The sequence below is a fragment of the Urocitellus parryii genome, chromosome 2, assembly GCF_045843805.1.
Source record: "Urocitellus parryii isolate mUroPar1 chromosome 2, mUroPar1.hap1, whole genome shotgun sequence".
Taxonomy (NCBI): Eukaryota; Metazoa; Chordata; class Mammalia; order Rodentia; family Sciuridae; genus Urocitellus; species Urocitellus parryii.
The window spans coordinates 27,642,521-27,659,263 of record NC_135532.1 but is presented as its reverse complement, the minus strand read 5'-3'; the positions used below and the strand labels follow the sequence as shown (position 1 = coordinate 27,659,263).

At 39.7% G+C, this 16,743-nt stretch overlaps 1 protein-coding gene across 3 annotated transcripts in view; it reads right to left on the bottom strand.

The window, feature by feature from the left end:
* The window catches only part of Fry (FRY microtubule binding protein), a 406,369-nt gene that overhangs the window by 57,358 nt on the left and 332,268 nt on the right, over positions 1-16,743 (bottom strand). For all 3 annotated transcript variants that reach the window (XM_077795147.1, XM_026414538.2, XM_026414540.2), the window contains 6 exons: positions 15,676-15,766; positions 10,216-10,298; positions 5,464-5,614; positions 4,849-4,952; positions 3,959-4,144; positions 1,110-1,308 (listed from right to left, as the gene is read on the bottom strand). In XM_077795147.1, coding sequence (XP_077651273.1) covers positions 1,110-1,308; positions 3,959-4,144; positions 4,849-4,952; positions 5,464-5,614; positions 10,216-10,298; positions 15,676-15,766 — 814 coding nt within the window. The remainder of the gene's footprint in view (positions 1-1,109; positions 1,309-3,958; positions 4,145-4,848; positions 4,953-5,463; positions 5,615-10,215; positions 10,299-15,675; positions 15,767-16,743) is intronic.

Below are 16,743 nucleotides of genomic sequence, written 5' to 3'. Positions count from 1 at the left end.
CACTGTTCACATCGTAGCATTTGCAGAGATAAGGATTTCATGAAGACCACATCATTAAGTTGCCAAATACTGTGGACGCAAACTGAACATATGGCTTTCATTGTCTACTTGGTTTTCAACAGTAAGACTCAATAGAGCCAGGTGAGAGAACTACAGTCGGCTGCCTTTCTCAACATGTGGTATTGTTGGATGGTAAGTGGCAACAACACCTGTTCTCTCTATGAATCATCCAGGTCTCTGAAGCACCCTGTCTATGCACACACTCTGTATGAAGGGCCCCCTTCCTAAGCTTCCTGCACAAGATATCCCACATTAAGCTGGGAGCTGTGCAAAAGAACCTGAGTTATTGGGGAAAGAAAATGCTCTTTTTGCATTAACTGATGCAAGAAAGAAAACTCATGTCAGATACTGTATAACATGTATACAAACTATATTTCCAGGACTTAACTCACTGCGAAAAAGGAGAGCGTGCCTCCAGGTCACAGGTGCATGCCTTTATACAAACACTGGACCTCGGGCTGCTAGAAATTCTGAAGTCTTACAAGTGAAATGGTTAATTAGAAGAGCCAGAAGACCTGAAAAAACAGGACCACTTGTAGTTTTCCTTAATTTTACTTTATGATTAGTTTGAGTCCTTTCCCATCCTGCTTCCTAGTTTCTCATTTCTGACTCCCAATTACAAATGACTCTTTGGACCAGACACACAGACAGTGATTCCCTCAGCAGCTGCTCCTGGCTCAATTGAGGCTGAAATCATTGGTTTCCAGAGTGAAGATGTTTGCGAAGTTTCAGAACTCCCAGATCCTGGCAGCTCTGATACGTGACTAAAGTCAAGCCTGCAGCTACCAGGTCCTGCCTCCATCTGTGGCACCATGGAAATGTCTACTGGGAACCTCCCTGCCCATCATCCACGGTATCAGTGGGACCAGAGACAAGCTCTACTAGTGTCTGCCTTTTACAGAGATGCTGGCAGATGCAAATTAGAAGAGAAAATGGGACTTTGTAAGAACTCCGGGCTCGCTTTTCCATCTGTGTGGTTTAAAGGGCTGACACTTTTTCAAAAGGTTGACCTGAAAACCGCAGCAGCGTGACTCTCGACCCCCAACTACCTGGTTGTCAGGAATTCAATGAGCTTGTTTGCCTTCTCATCCGTTTCGGCAGCTGTGTCCACATCTTCTACCTCTTGCGTCATCTGTGGGAGGTTCCCACTGCTGCCTCCCAGGCTGATGCTGGAGGAGGTAGAGCTGGAGCTCAGCCCTGAATCTGGCACCGGGGAGGACTGGTCCTCTCTCAGGAAGTCAAAGCCGCCTGGAGGGTGAAGATGTTTTGTTAAGGTCTGTAAATAAGTCAAAAATAACACCTGGTATTTTGCCAGAAAAATGTTAGAGTTCGTAAACAAGCCTGGATGGTGCCTGGGAGTGGTTTGGGAAGTAACAAAATCGAGCCATGAAGTGTGGAGATTCCTTATTGGTTGACTGATGTATCTAGTTTATGCTAATTAAGATAAGCTGTGCAAAATGTATAAATAGCTCTGTTGTCCTACAATAAACGGCTCCTATTCCTGCTGTATCAATGTACACAAGTTATTCGTCACCCCCGGCAATGTTTAAGGAGGGATATGTTAAGCAAGGTGCTTGTCAGCATGCTCAATAAGGCCTGCTGGGGAACACAAACAATTGTGAAGTTATTTAAATTTTGGGGAGAAAGCACTTGATTTGGGCTAGCCTATGATGAAATGAAATTGATAGGTTTTCTTTGTATATGGGATCAGTGGTACTGCTGTGTAGATGAGTGGACATTTGGGAATAGAGGTGATCTGCCATTTTCTACTCTGGTGTGTGTGTGTGTGTGTTTCATGCATGCCTAGGCCAGGCCAAGGAAAAGTTAAATTATAACAGGTCAACTAAGAAAGGTACCATCAGCAAATTATTCTTCAGTGTTAGACGACTTAAACATGCAAAGTGATCCCCTTTTTTAAGGTAACAGTCACTTTGACTAATAAGCAAGTTATATTTAATGTTTTAAGTAAATTTGCCTAGAAGTTAGAATATTGTGTATGTGTGTGTGTTTATTTTGGTGCTGAGGACTGAACCCAGGACCTCACAAAAGTTAAGTGCATGCTCTACAACTGAGCTACTACCTTCAGCCACCTAGGTGTATATTTTTATAAACTATATTGCATGGTATTTAAAGAAAATATAAGTGAATAGTATGTTCTTTCCACTGTGTATTTGGTTAACACTTCTACCTCTCTGGCTATATGGGTTTGGGGATAAAGTACACATGGGACCATTCCCTTGTCCTCTTTTAATAATTATAAAAAGTACATCTGAGGACTAGGGATGTGGCTCAAGTGGTAGCGCGCTCGCCTGGCATGCGTGCGGCCTGGGTTCGATCCTCAGCACCACATACAAAGATGTTGTATCCGCTGAAAACTAAAAAAAATAAATATTAAAAATTCTCTCTCTCTCTCTCTCTCTTTTTTAAAGTACATCTGAATAATGTTAATTATTAGAGCACCTCTGCAGCATACAGTGTACCCTTGGAGCTTATATAACACTCTGAATCTTAGTTTTCTATTATAATGAGGTAGGACAATGATTTCTATTACACAGTTTTTAGTGTGGATTTGACAGCAACTATAGTTGAACCTAGATGCTCAATAATGGTTTATAAAAAGGGGACATTTCCCATACTCGGTAAACCTATTCCTATGTGATAGATCCAATCATTTTGGCTATCAATTGTTGGCCTTGCCTATAGTCACTGTGTACATTTTGTTTTTGGTAAATCCCTAAATCATTTTATACCACATCACTGGTATAATGAATGCAACACTGATGCACTCAGAGTTGTACAACTTGAGACACTAATTTTATCAGCCTAAGTCTATATACTTAATGGAATACATCTTTATCCATAGAAGTTTTTTGTTTTTCTTTTTTTTTTTTTTTTTTTTTTTATCCATAGAAGTTTGAACAAGTAGAACTCTTTAGATTCTTTAAATTAAGTGTCTGTCAGTCTGTCATAAAGAGTTCTGTGTCCCTCAGAGGCTGATAGGATATTAAGCGTGGCTTGGCTCAAAATAAGAGCTTAAACTGAGGCACACTGGGGGCTTACATCTCAGAATTAATAATGACTTCATATTTGTTTTCCTGAAAAATGTTAACGTCTATTAGAAGTCAAGACAGTGCTGAATACAAGAAGTGAAATAAAACTACATCCTATTCAAGGTAATGAAGAAAGTACCCTGTGAAATGAAATGCCATAGCATACTTGGTATCAATGTAATGTATAAAACAATACCTAAATAGTAATGTTCATCATCATTTTAAGATATTTCAAATATTACTGTTCTAAATGAAAACCACTGGCCAACTCTTTTGGGAAAGTTTTCATGACTAACTTCAACCATTGACCTTCATGGTGAAAATCTAATGGCTGCTTTCCATAGCTTGCCATGGCAGGGTGATTTCTTTGACTCAGCCAATGCTTTCTGTTCCCATTCCTTTGAAGAAATTTTTTCGTTTCAAAACAGCAGTAGTTTTTCATAGGCTCCCATTAAATTGTGCCTTCTAGAAAACAGTCATTCAATAAAGTGGAAATTCCTTCAAGAGAACAACGTATACACCTGGGACCTGGCCCATGACCGATTTGCAGTCTACCCTATCTGCAGTGTTCTAGATTGATGTTTTTGACCCTGAGTATTTTAAATTCAATGCCACAATAGGAACATAGTTAATAGGAGTAGCAATCATAACAAGGAAAAATAAAGTTTAAAAATATTTAATAATGAGGAGAGCTTCTGAGAGGCAAGTTCACATCAAGGGAAATGGTTGGAGGCAAGTTGGAGGCAATAGCATGAGAGAAGTGAACTTGGGCTCCACTGACACCCCCCCCCCCCATCATCTTCCATCTGTGACTCTGTCTCAGGCTGCCTGCTGCTCCTCCTCCTTACCTGTATAGAGATATTCCGGCTGGTAAGCTGGCTGGACAGTTAGAGTCTTAGCTTCACCCATCTCACGGGTCTGCAGGAGCACAGAAGCAATGGCATGAAAATTGCTGTTGCAAGAGAGGGCAATCAAGAGGTGAAGAAGCAATTTTTTGCTGTGTTCAAAGACTTCAGGCCGGTAATGGTCCAAACCTGTAACAAAACGGTAGACTTGCTTAGTATAACCAAATGGTAAGCTCCTTCAGATTCCAGGGGTAGTAAGGATTCCAAGAGACCTGGGAGGAACACATCAAACAAATGTTTAGTTTATTATATTTTGGGTTACCAGCATAAAGAAGTTGGGCTTAAAAAATTAAAATGCTTTATTCTTAAATAAAATAGTCTCATGAAATGCTGATAAGATGGACTTTTCTTGACCTCTCCGTAGCACCGGACGTGGTTTGCATTCTTCCTTGTTAAGATGTTCTCTTCCTTGGATCTGTCTTATGGAAGGATCCTACTTTATTTGTGTCTCTAACTCGTCTTCTGGATGGCTCCTACTCCCATTCTGCTTTACTGCTTGAGTACCTGAAGCTCAGTGCTAGGCCTGCTATGGTCTATGCACTGTCTTTTTGTTTGCACTGACCGTATCTCAGTGCTTTAAATTTACTTCCTCGGCCAAACTCCCTCAAAAAAGCCCAAATTATTTACATTGTAGAATTAGGACAATTTCAAACAATGACTGATCAACTGAAATTTTAGAAAGTAGGTGTCACAAAAGTGCAATGAAAAACAGAAGAGACTAAAATCTTTCAAAAGTGGGGCACGCTGACGTCAACGTGAAAAGAAATCTCTGTGGATTACCTCTTTGTGTTTTTGACCCTGTTGGGTAGAATCCCCTCTAGATCCAGTCTTACCTAAGAAGACAGCATGGAGTAGTAGTGGTAGATGGAGAGCCCAGTCTTCTCTTACACTGTGATCCACCACCATCTCAGTCATAAAAATCACAGCAATATTGCACCTAACCAACAAAATGATGAGATTAATGCGACTTCTGAGGCGGGTGGAAATACACCATTAGATCACAATTCAATGCAACTGTTATTTATGGCTTGCTGAAAAAATTATATTAAGAACCTTATTCCAGATATATAGAGTTTAGCTTTTGATATAGCACACAGCCCCACAACAAGAAGAAATACCAGTTAAGTTAGTTATGAAATGGAAATTCTACAAGTCACAGGTAATAAAAACTGTGAGATGAAGACAAGGCCCTGTCTTCAAGTTGCAATACAGTCAAAAAAGCATCACAGAATTACATCCAAAGAAAGCTCAAAGGGCTGCAAGGCCGCTTTGCACATTGGTTAATATTTGACTAAGCCGCTGGGGCCGGCAGACAAGTCAAGCAAGACCCCTCTGACTTAAAAAGTGATGTTTCTGGTGAAACCTGGAAGAGGTTTCCTCTTCTAATAGGTAGAGACGTTCAGTCAAAGCCAAGCCATCATCTGTCTCCACCCGTGCACACCGCTCACCTGTGGAGTGGCCCTCGTGGAGTGATGGTCTCTGGGAGATAGTCAACCAGGGGGGCCCAGCATCCTCCAGTACACGGCATCGGTAAGGGCTGTGGCTGTTTGGTCTCCGTAATGGTCAACAACCAGCCCGTGTAGGGAGAGATGGGGTCATCTTTAGAGCGAGAAAGACAAGCGAACTTCATTTTCCACGAGAAGACGTTTGCTTTTTCTCCTTATTTTTTAGAAAGAATCTTACAAATACATGCTTGTAAAAATAACTTGCTAATTACTCAATTTGGTATGAATGACATGATCAATGGGTTAGAATTACTTGATTGGGTAATTACTTGATTAGTTATTACTTGATAACTACTGTTATTCATTTTAGAGAAAAGAAAAACACAGATAAAAATAAAAATGGGAAATCATGTGAATTTCCATTACTTTGGATGGAAATTTCCTTTTCCTCCATTTCCCCCACCTCAGTGAAATGTTTCAGTTTGGTCAGGACAAGAGCCTTAGAGTCCTCCCCGGCTTCCCTCTCACATCCTACATTCAGCTCACAATCACGGTTATGACCACAGTAATTATAACAATGACAACATTAGGAACTAACACAAGAGTCACTGGGCATCAGGCGGTGTTCTATGCACTCCACAAATTAACAGCCCAACAATAGGTGCTTATTATTATCCCCGCTTTATGTGGGGGAAACTGAGGACAGTCATTATCAACAAAGTCAGTGCTCTGACTTCAAAAATGTGTCCAGCCTCCTACCACTGTCCTCCCCCATCACTGAATCTGAGCCCCCTCCTCTCTCACACTGGGTCTCCATGATTTCCCGGCTTCCACTCCTGTCCCTTTACACTACTCCTCAGAGCAGCCACAGTAATCCCTTTAAAGCAACTCTGGTCACAGCCCTTACCCTGCTGCTCAACACTCGCTAGTGGTTCCCCTGATATACTCAGAATGAAATCCAGATGCCACACCACTGCCTTTAAGGCCTTATACGATTGTCCCCTTGTTCTTCTCTGGGTTTATCTTCTACCCCTGTCCTACTGCCCACCCCACCCCACCCCAGGCATCCTGGATTCCCTGCTGTTCTGACATGAGGCCAGCCTCAGGGCCTCAGATCTACTCTTCCCCATGCCTGGCACGCTCTTCCCCAGATGGCGCTGCTCAATGCTTTATTCAGGTCTAAATGCCAGCTTATCACAGAGGGTGTCCTTGACCACTTTCTGTCCCTCACTGCTTCTGCTTTCTTCCCTTGGCCTGGATCCCCCATTTACCAGCGCTGCCTGCCTCTGCTTCTCTCAAGTAAGCTCCAGGAGGCTTGGGACCTTCTTCACCTTGTTCCTTGTCTCGTTTCCCTTATTCCTCCAGTAGTCTCTGGCATGTAGCCAGGGATCCAAAATTATCCCTGAATGAATGAACTTCATCAACGGTATCTTTCAGGTAAGCATAGGAACAAGTTTCATGTTAGTATTTTTTATTATGCTCTCAATATAGGCCCTTGGCATTTCAGATGAGCTATTCCACGGGGGGCTGTGTGATACCTAACCCAGGAATATGACTCAGCAATCTGACTCAACGACTAGGACACACTGGGCAAAGTGTCCTTAGGCAATTTTGTCATTGTGCAAATAGCAGAGAGTACTTACACAATCCTGGATGGTACAGCCTTACTACATGCTGAGGCTGTATGATACAGCCAACATTGTGTATGTGGTCTGACCGAAATTATGTGGTGCATGAAATCATGTGGTCCATCATTATGAAGCGTACAAATGTAGTTGATTCAATGCTGCTGGTTGAGAGTGGGATACTGGCTTAACAGTTAGCAGAACTGGTGGAGGGAATCCTTCCTACTGTGACAAGTGAGGCTCCCAACAAGGACAGGCACTAGAATCAAGAATACCCTACTTCTTCTTCAGGATGTGAGCTAAGGGGGTTTTGTGGGGAAAGTTAGGAAGTAATTGTTAACTCTTTCCAACAAACCCACGAACGAGCAGCTGGAGCTTTAGAATCTTGTGCCATGAGATTTTGGACACAACAATTTGAATCTACAAAAAAATTTAAGGCAGGAGCAGTAGTAATTTATCTTAGTTGTAACTCTCAGTGTATTATCTAAGAGTGTCTCACTTTCAGTAAATTTACTTTCTGGATGACTGACCAGGATAAGTTAGTTACAAAATGTACTTCTATGTCAGTAGATATTCCTTAATAAAACTTGAAAGGAGAGCAAAAAATGGAGAGTGCTGAAGGATTAAAATTGTGAGATTGCTGTTAGGAAAGGATATTTTAGTTTCATAGATGACTTTAGATATATAACCAGTCAGCAAAAATGTGCAACATTACAATGGCCTAAAAGTGGTTTTCTGCAGTTAGGTCTAAACCATCATAACTCAGCTAATACCCAGTTTAACTACTTGTCCTCTTATTATAAAACCAGATTCAGCAGCAGATGAACTTGAAAATAATCCAGATATTTAGAAATTTTCTAGAAGGAATCTTACGTAATACCTTTACAGTTCTAGGTCTACCTCAGTTTGCTTGTTCATTTTATCCAAGGGGGTATAGATTTTATTTTAATATAAAGCGCCTTTTGGACAAACCTACATTATAAAACACTGGGCCACTCTGTCTCTCCTGACCCCTTCTTGAGCTTTCCTACCTCTGCTGATCCCTGGAGAATTCAGGGAGGAAGTAGCCAACATTTAGTGTACCAGACCCCCAGCTATCAGTTTGGGGATTAAGTCTATCTACTAACCTTTCCCTATCTGTGGCATGTTCCATGTCCACAGTTATGTAGCCAAAGCCAAAAGTACATCAATGAGGTCCCAGTGACTAAAGTCCTGAGATTATCTGTGTCCTAATAGACCCACTGCTTTCTATGAGACAACCAGACTAGAGCACTATTGATTGAGCACTCTGGGAAAGGATCTTAATATATACTTTATGGGCTTCCTGTGATGAACATCTGTCTATTTAGCTTGATTTCATTTTCTCTTATGATAAATAAGAGACCATACAAGCGCTCAGTGTCCAAACTTCATGCCATGAAACTGGTCAACAACATTAATTATGTGAATGATAGTTTGACACACAACTGAATTCAAATTCTATACCAAAATTATTTTACCATCGAAATGTTATTCATACTGATAAAATTAATTTGTGAATATTTCTAGGTAAAATAGAAGCCATATGATAACATTAGATTTCTTTTTTATGCCTTATCTGGATTTTTAATCTTCATAAATACTTCCATTATTTATTTTTCTTTTTGCCCCTAAAGTCAGTGATCTGGGTTTATATGTATAAAATGACATATTATCCCATTTTATTACAATGACTTTTCTGGAATCCTCTATTTTGATGAACATAAGGAATTTGAGGTTTTAAAGCTATAATTTCAAAAATGATTGTTATCTATTATAATATTTCTACCAAAGTCTACGTCTTTTACCCAAAACACAGAAATACACTTTAAAGGTGTTAACTGGCCGAAGTATAGCTGTTTCCTCATGTCAATTCACTATCACACAGTGGTAGGTTTAGTTATATCATGTCTGTCAAATTCTGGAGGAGTTGGCATTAGGCTCCTTAAACTCTTCATAGTTCAATTTTTCTGTCCTCAGATTTTGAGTTGCTGAATATTGTCACAGTAAACCAGACCTCTTCTGAAGCAACATTTTGATTTCTCTAGAACTACCCTCCCCTTCCCTCCTGTGTAAAAATCTGGTCCTGTCTGGAATTAATGTCGGTGATCTATGGTCCCAGATCCAGCTGTTCAGTGGTTCAGTCCCCTGATGGGATATAGAAGGGAAGGAAAATATAAACAGCCTTATTTCACCTCTTATTGATAGTTCTAGTAAAAAGTTTTTATAGGGGCACAGCTGAAACGTAACCTAAATTAGAGCAATCAATGCATTAGGAAGTCAAGTAAGGGCTGTTGAAATGTGGTATCTGATCTGACTGTACATTTCCCATAGAAACAAAACAATTCAAGAAACAACTATAAAGTCCTTAAACACTGATGAGATGAATCCAACTCATGAAATATCACCATACTTATGATTTCTACTCAGATAGAAAAACAAATCCCACAAAGAGTTCACTGATTTCCCTATCATACCTGAGCAACACTGGGAATGATTTTTTGGTTCTGATATTTTTGTAACTCATGACCAACTGATACTCTACACCTGTTCTGTATCAACACAAGCTGTCTAGGCCTTACACATAAAGTCAATGAATGCAATGACATTTTTGGTTTATCCAGTTGCCCAAGGAACAAAGAAAGTCTCCCAACTTAGAAGGTTTTTACTTGGTGACTGAGGCCACACAAGTGGGAGATTCAATGTGAAATCAGATCCCATCCTGGGGAAGCGCACACTCAGAACTTAAAGGTTAAGTCTAGTCCCAAGATAGGTTGAAAAGCTGTATTGCAAAAATCATCTTCTAAAGGGACAATTTTTTTTTACAAGCCTTTCCCAGACTGTGAGTCATCAAAAAAAAATGCTAAGAATATAAAAATTGTATAATGATTTGAAATTTTACAATTTTGATTTCTCCACTGTTTCACTTGGGGTTTGTTTGTTTGTTGTACATTTAAGATGCTGACTATACTTCTCTGTAGAGTTAGATTAAATGACGGCTTAATATTTGGGGTCCTTCTTAGTAATTAGGTCAAGAATAATCAAAATGCTCATCATCCTTTCTTCAACCACTTGCATTCTGTCTGGAAGCCCACAGACTGTGGGTACTTACTTTTATCCTCATCATACGATCCTCCGGAGCTATTGCTGTATCTTGACTCTAGGCGGGTGTGGGCTCTGATGACATTACTAAACCTTCAAAGAGAAGGACAATTGTTAAGATACAGCAACAGGGGTGTACACGTGCTGTTGCTCATGGCAGATACTATTATTTGGTGGTTGGTTCTTTAGCAGCTGGTTCTAATGATGATGCTTTTCTTGATGGAATCTTATGAAGATTGTACCTAAAACATTTCTTTTCCCCTCACATGAGACCAATGGTCACTTTTGCTCACAAACAAAAGCCCAAACCTTGAAAAGATAAAGATTTCATGGTTGATATTTTAGTTGAACTAGAAAATCATAACACTAGATTTGAAAGAAAATGACAAAAATGGGCCTGATGTTGAATGTGATTCCCGCTTCACAGAACATGGTACAAGGTGGGTGGCCAACAATTTTTTGCTAAATGAACAAATGAAAGTGGGAAGAATTGGAAGTACACAAAATAGTTCCAGAACAAATCTTGTTCTAAATATCAACTTGAAGCCTCCCTTAACATAGTCTGCGAATTTTTAGAAAAAGGTACTAGAATCTGTAATATAATCATAGAATCAGAAGGACTCTTCTCTCTGGTTTCTTTTGTGGCTTGTTGAAATAATCAAAAGAAAAAAAAATAGTTGAAGTCTAGAACTTCACACACATCCCTTATTTAATTTGGGTTACTCACTTTTTAAAAAATATTTATTTTTTAGTTGTAGTTGGACACAATATCTTTATTTATTTATTTATTTATTATGTGGTACTGAGGATCAAACCCAGAGCCTCTCACGTGCTAGGCGAGTGCTCTACTCACTTTTGAGATATATATTATTGACTTACAAATGAGGAAAGTGATGCCAAGTGAGGTTAAATGAGTCATCTAGGGTCAATCACAGGGAGGTGGCAGTGCAGGGACATTTGAGGGCCAAGCTGCCTCCAAGAAGGCAGGAATTTTTTTTTTTTTTTAATATTGAGCTTCTCTTTGAGGTGATGGATATGCACATCTCCCTGGCCTGATTATTACATTGTATACATGAATTAGAACATTACACTGCACTCCAGAAATATATATAATTACTGTGTGTAATTTAATCATAAAAATATGTTGAAAAAACAAACCAGCTCTCTCTCACTAGCTCTGTTCTTTGGGAACCTTGTTTCCATAATTGCTAAAATGGAATAATAATGGTGTTTTATCTTTTATTTTATTGGGGTTGTGTGGGGAATAATTAAAAAAAAAGACATGAGACTGTGAGACACTCTCTAGCTATAACATGTTATTATGCTCTCCCTTGGATTTCTAGAATTTCCTTGTCTTGGCAAAGGACCAACAAAACCATTCAAATCAATAGCATATTTATCATCCCAAGATGATAGGGCCAGGGTGTGGCTCAGGGGAAATAAGGGCAAAATAAGAGCAAAATGGTACGTATGCACTTGTGTGCATGTGTTCTTTTTTTTTTTTTTTTGAGTGCTGGGGATCAAACCCAAGGCATCACACGTGCTAGGCAAATGCTCAACCACAAAGCTCCACCCCCCAGTCTGAAATGGTATGTCTGTATTTATTTAACATTAAATAATACATAGCAAGTTCTACCCACTTAACATATATAGCCAAAGGGCCACGTTTAAAAAAAGCAGGAGATACTTGCCAAAATAGGTGAGTCTGTCTACATTACTGACCTGTGTTCTAACCTGGGTGACAACAGATCAGCACTTATTTCCCTCTGGAACACTGGAAGAGGCAGGAGGTAGCTGTCCTTATGGGGTGTGAAGAAACAGGAAGGGTTCAGGAAAATGCACCGAATGTGCCACTAACTATGTACCTTCTCCCAGGTGTAGAACCTTGGAATATTCCACCAATAGTTTGGATTTGCTAGAGTGAAGAATTGTAATGGACTGTAATTACTTTGGTTTTCTTCATTTCTTAGGATTTGCCTTCCCGATGCTGTCATATACTCCTAGATGACTTCAAACGTTCCTCACAGTCGTGTCGCTTGTGCTATTGCTTTGTGAATCCATAAAAGAATCTCTGGGACATCTGCTTTGTTTCATATGAATTAGACCATGAAACAGTCTAAATCAGATGGGTACTTATGAAATTAGAAGAGTGACAGATGTATCACCTTCTGAAGCAGTTCCTTGATCACATTTATGCTGATAAATGTGGTGTTACAAAAAGTGGATGCTGAGCCCAGACACCATTCAGCAAGGGACGAAAGTAGGTTGGAAAAATCATGCCACATCTGGAGGTTTCTGCTGGGTGGGGAGCTCCGTGGCACTCGGCGACTGATGAACTACCGCCCACAGTGTGCAGGATTTAGAAGTGCTCTGAGGGCCAGGCGGGGAAGAAGTAGAGAGTGGATGGCAATGCTTCTCTTTTCCTTATTGAAAAGCTCTAAAGGGGCCTTAAGTAGGGTGAAGGGGAGGAGCAAGCCCCTTCCAGACTGTTCTCTTGACTGAAACCACAGAGCAGCAAAGGTCTCCTTGGCAAAAGAAAAGGAAAACCTGACTCCCCAGAGAGGAATCTACTTCTCTTTGCCTTTCTGGGTTGGGGAAACAAATTTTGGATTTGGGACATAGAGGAATTTGAAGGACCAGGCTGACTGACTAATCCTTTCACATCAAAGGTTCATATCTTAAAATGTATACCGTGAACACAGCCTGATAAGAGAAAAACTAAAAGGATAAAATGTTTCCCTGAGTTTTCTCTTGCTGACTTGGCTCAAATGAACACCTAGGTAGCTGTCTTGATATCAGTGGATACTAAGGCTTCTTAGCATTGTCACTTGGGGCTGGGGTGTAGTTCAGGGACAGAGTGTGCATTTAGCGTGAATGAGACCCTGGGTTTGATTCCCAGCAGGAGAACAAACCAAAAAAAAACTCAACCAAATCACTGTCAATTTGCATTACAGATTCTCCAGCCCTATATCAACAAAGCTCAGAAAAAAATTATATAATTAAAGTTTATTTCTTTAGTTCCCTATGAAAAATCCTCATAAAACTATAAGTTTATAAAATAGGCCCTTCTGAAGGGTGGTTACATTAAAAATATTTATGAAGATTGCTTTGGTATATTTAAAAAATTGATATAAAATTCAATTTTAATAAGACATGTTAATTTTGATGTCCAAAAAAGTAAAATACTCTTTCTTGGGATAATTTCTGTTAGTAATTTTTGGTGAATGGTTTGGTGAATAGTTTCTTTTATGAACAAAATACTGAAAGTTATAAAATTATATATATGTATATATATTTTATTTATTTATTTATTCATTTATTTATTTTTTACTTTGGCTATTGGGGGGGCCTTAGGGTAGGTTAATGTTAACTTGTAGCTTTTCTCAGAATTTAAAAAAACATTATTTATTTTTAGTGCATATAATTATATGTATATATATTAGTGGAGCTTTAGTCAGGACTTTTTTTTTTTTTTGTACTAGGGATAGAACTTAGGGGTGCTTTACCTCTTTGGTTTTTGTTTTTTGAGGTAGGTTCTTGCTAAGTTGATTGGGGCCTAGCTAAATTGCTGAGACTGTCCTTGAACTTGGGATCCTCCTGCTTCAGCCTCCTAAATTGCTGGGATTATAGGCTTGCACCACTACACCAGGCTAGACAACCTTTCTTAAAAATACTCTCTGATCTTGATATTATACAGATAACTTACTTCTTTATTTTAAGGGCCACCACAAACAACAACAACAACAAAAACAACTCACATGCAGATCACCGGACCTACAGAGGTCTTTCTTTGGAATGAGATGTTAATATATTAAAGTATATCAACTTTCTACCCCAAATAAAATTAAGATGGGAAACTCAGTCTAGATGATAAATAATTAAGAATTTACATACCAGTAGAGAGTAGAGATATCTTTAGAGAAATATTGTGCTTTCTACCATGAGGCAAAGAAGGTACTAATAAACATGGATTAAAAATGCTAATTAGTAACTCTATACTGTCACCGATTAATGGAGTATCAAAACTTTCATGCATTTTGGAGAAAGACAGGTTTCTACTGGAGAACTATGAAGGATAAGATCTGTACTTCATGACCCACAGGGTTTGGAATTAGCCTGAAGCAAGGTCCATACAGATGAGCGTCCGCCCAAAGGCCACTCTCCTCCCAGTTGGGTAAGGGACTTGGTAAATGCCTGACTGAGAGGGAGATGCCCATCACAGAGGAGCTTCCACTTCACCTCTGCTCTAGAGCACAGGGTGAAATCCCGAAGACAGTCAGGAAGTATCCTGGCGCATTTGGGGCGACGTGAATTATTTTCTTTATTTGATCCCTTACATTTTCTTCAATGTGAATTTGAGTTCCATCCTCACTATTAATTTTTCAATGAAAGGGCTGCCTCATCACCTTTTACATGCTCAGCTGAAGGGGTTTTCAACACCATGAGTGTCCTCCTAGTTCTTGTTTTTTTAATAGGAGTCTCTATCCTGTTTTCCCTCCCTGCTCTTTACAATCTGCAGGGAGGAGCAATTCAGATTTTATTTACCCAGAGCAGTTCACGGGCAATCTGAGGACAAGTGTGTAGGTAAGAAAATACCACCAGCGTGGTCGTGAAGGGAATGGAGACTTTGCCTAGCAGGAAAAGACAGTGTTCTTGGTCAATTGAGATGTTATCACAGTAAAGTAAGGGTAAAAGAATGATTACTACTATGGTTGGAATACGTTTGTCCCCCAAAACTCATAAGAACTTAATTCCCAGTCTTATGTAAATGGTATTAAGAGGGTGAAACTTAATCCCATATGATGTAGTGTCCTTGGAAAATAGTTAGGTTAGGCAAGGTAATAACAGTGGAGCTCTCATGGTTGAATCCTTGTAGCTGAATAAGAAGAAACAGAGACCGCACAGACATACATGCTCCCACCACAATGTGATGTAGCCAACAGGGCCATTGCTGGAATCTGTGTCATACGGTTTGGGGTTAAAGCCTCCAAACCTGAGCTAAATAAACCTCTTTTCCTCATAAGTTAGTCAGCCTCCGATATTTCCTAATAGTCACAAAAAGCTGATAAATACAATGATATTTTATAAAACCTACCTCAAGACAACTACTCTAAGAAATTATTTAGTAATCAGATTTGAAAATTTCACACGACAAATCCCCTGTAATTCTAGATGGTTTACCCATTAGCAGAATGACTGGTGTTTTTTTATGAAGCCCTGAGGTAAGTGGGAATCAGCTACCAAAACTGTCTCCTCTTTATCTTTCTGTTCTCTGACTTTGTATACGGAAAAATTGTTAACTTCAGGGATCTACAGGACAGAATTAGAAAGTTAGTCTGTGTTCTAAGAATAAAAGGAGGACTTTGGTGTGCCTGTGAGATTTAGGAAACCTCACAAACTGTTACTGATGCCTTTGTACCGGCTACTGCTGAAAGTTATGTTGGGTGTTAGGCCAGATTTGTGCACCAACCTTTCATCAGATTCTTTCAATATCTTGCTCTCCTCGGCATCTGGGAAACTGTCCTGGCCAGCGACCACTGTATTGCTGCTGGAGGTGGTTCCTGTAGATGGGATTAGAAGAAAGACGCTTAGTAAAAGACACATGCAGAGGAGTCAAGTCAAGACTCAAGTCTCAGTTAATTTTAGGAACAGATTTCCTGTAAAAATCCCTATTTGCAAGATTCCTCACATCTTTTGTACAATCTCAGACATTCTAAACAACCTTTTAAGCGGGCACCACTGAAACAGGAGAATCCTAGACATCTGTTATGGTCAAACCAGATTCCTTAACTCCCTTGTAAAGTGAGGCTGCAACATTCTTGGAACCTATTCTCCTGGCCACTTGGAAATGAGCTTATTTATAGCAGCTGGCCCTGCTGTAAGTTGTTTTAGTGTTTCTGGAGTTATTTGACCAATGCTAGGAAAGCAAGTTCCAGTAGCCAGAGCTTCTGATTCCTAAGCTGACACTTCTCTGCAAGAACTGCTCTGGCAGCAAAGAGGGCAAAGAGAGGGAATGGGCCATCGGGGAGGGGGAGGGCACGTGTTTCATGAAATGATGCTGATACCTATTTACTGAAAGCGATAATACAGGTTGAGTATCTTTATCGAAAATGCTTGGAACCAGAATTATTTCCAAATTTGGATTTTTAAAAGATCTTAGAATATTTGCATACATGCAGTGAGATATGGTGGGGATAGAGCTCCAGTCTAAACATGAAATTCATTCCTGTTTCATACATCTTATGCACACAGCCTAATTTCATACATTTTAAATAATTTTATGTCAGAAACAAAGTTCATGTACATTCAACCACTGGACCTGTGGCATCAGGTCAGTGCTCAAAACGTTTCAGACTGAATAGTGTTTTGGATTTTGGGATTAGGTTTGCACAACCTGTACTGTTGTAGGTGTTTTAGTCAGTCCTGGGACAAGGTTAGCAACAGGAATCCCATAGATACAAATAGGAAGGTCCAGAAGAGACTCCTCAGTGATTTCAGGGCTCTTCTTGAAATCAGCATAAAGTAAAAAGCTCCATGG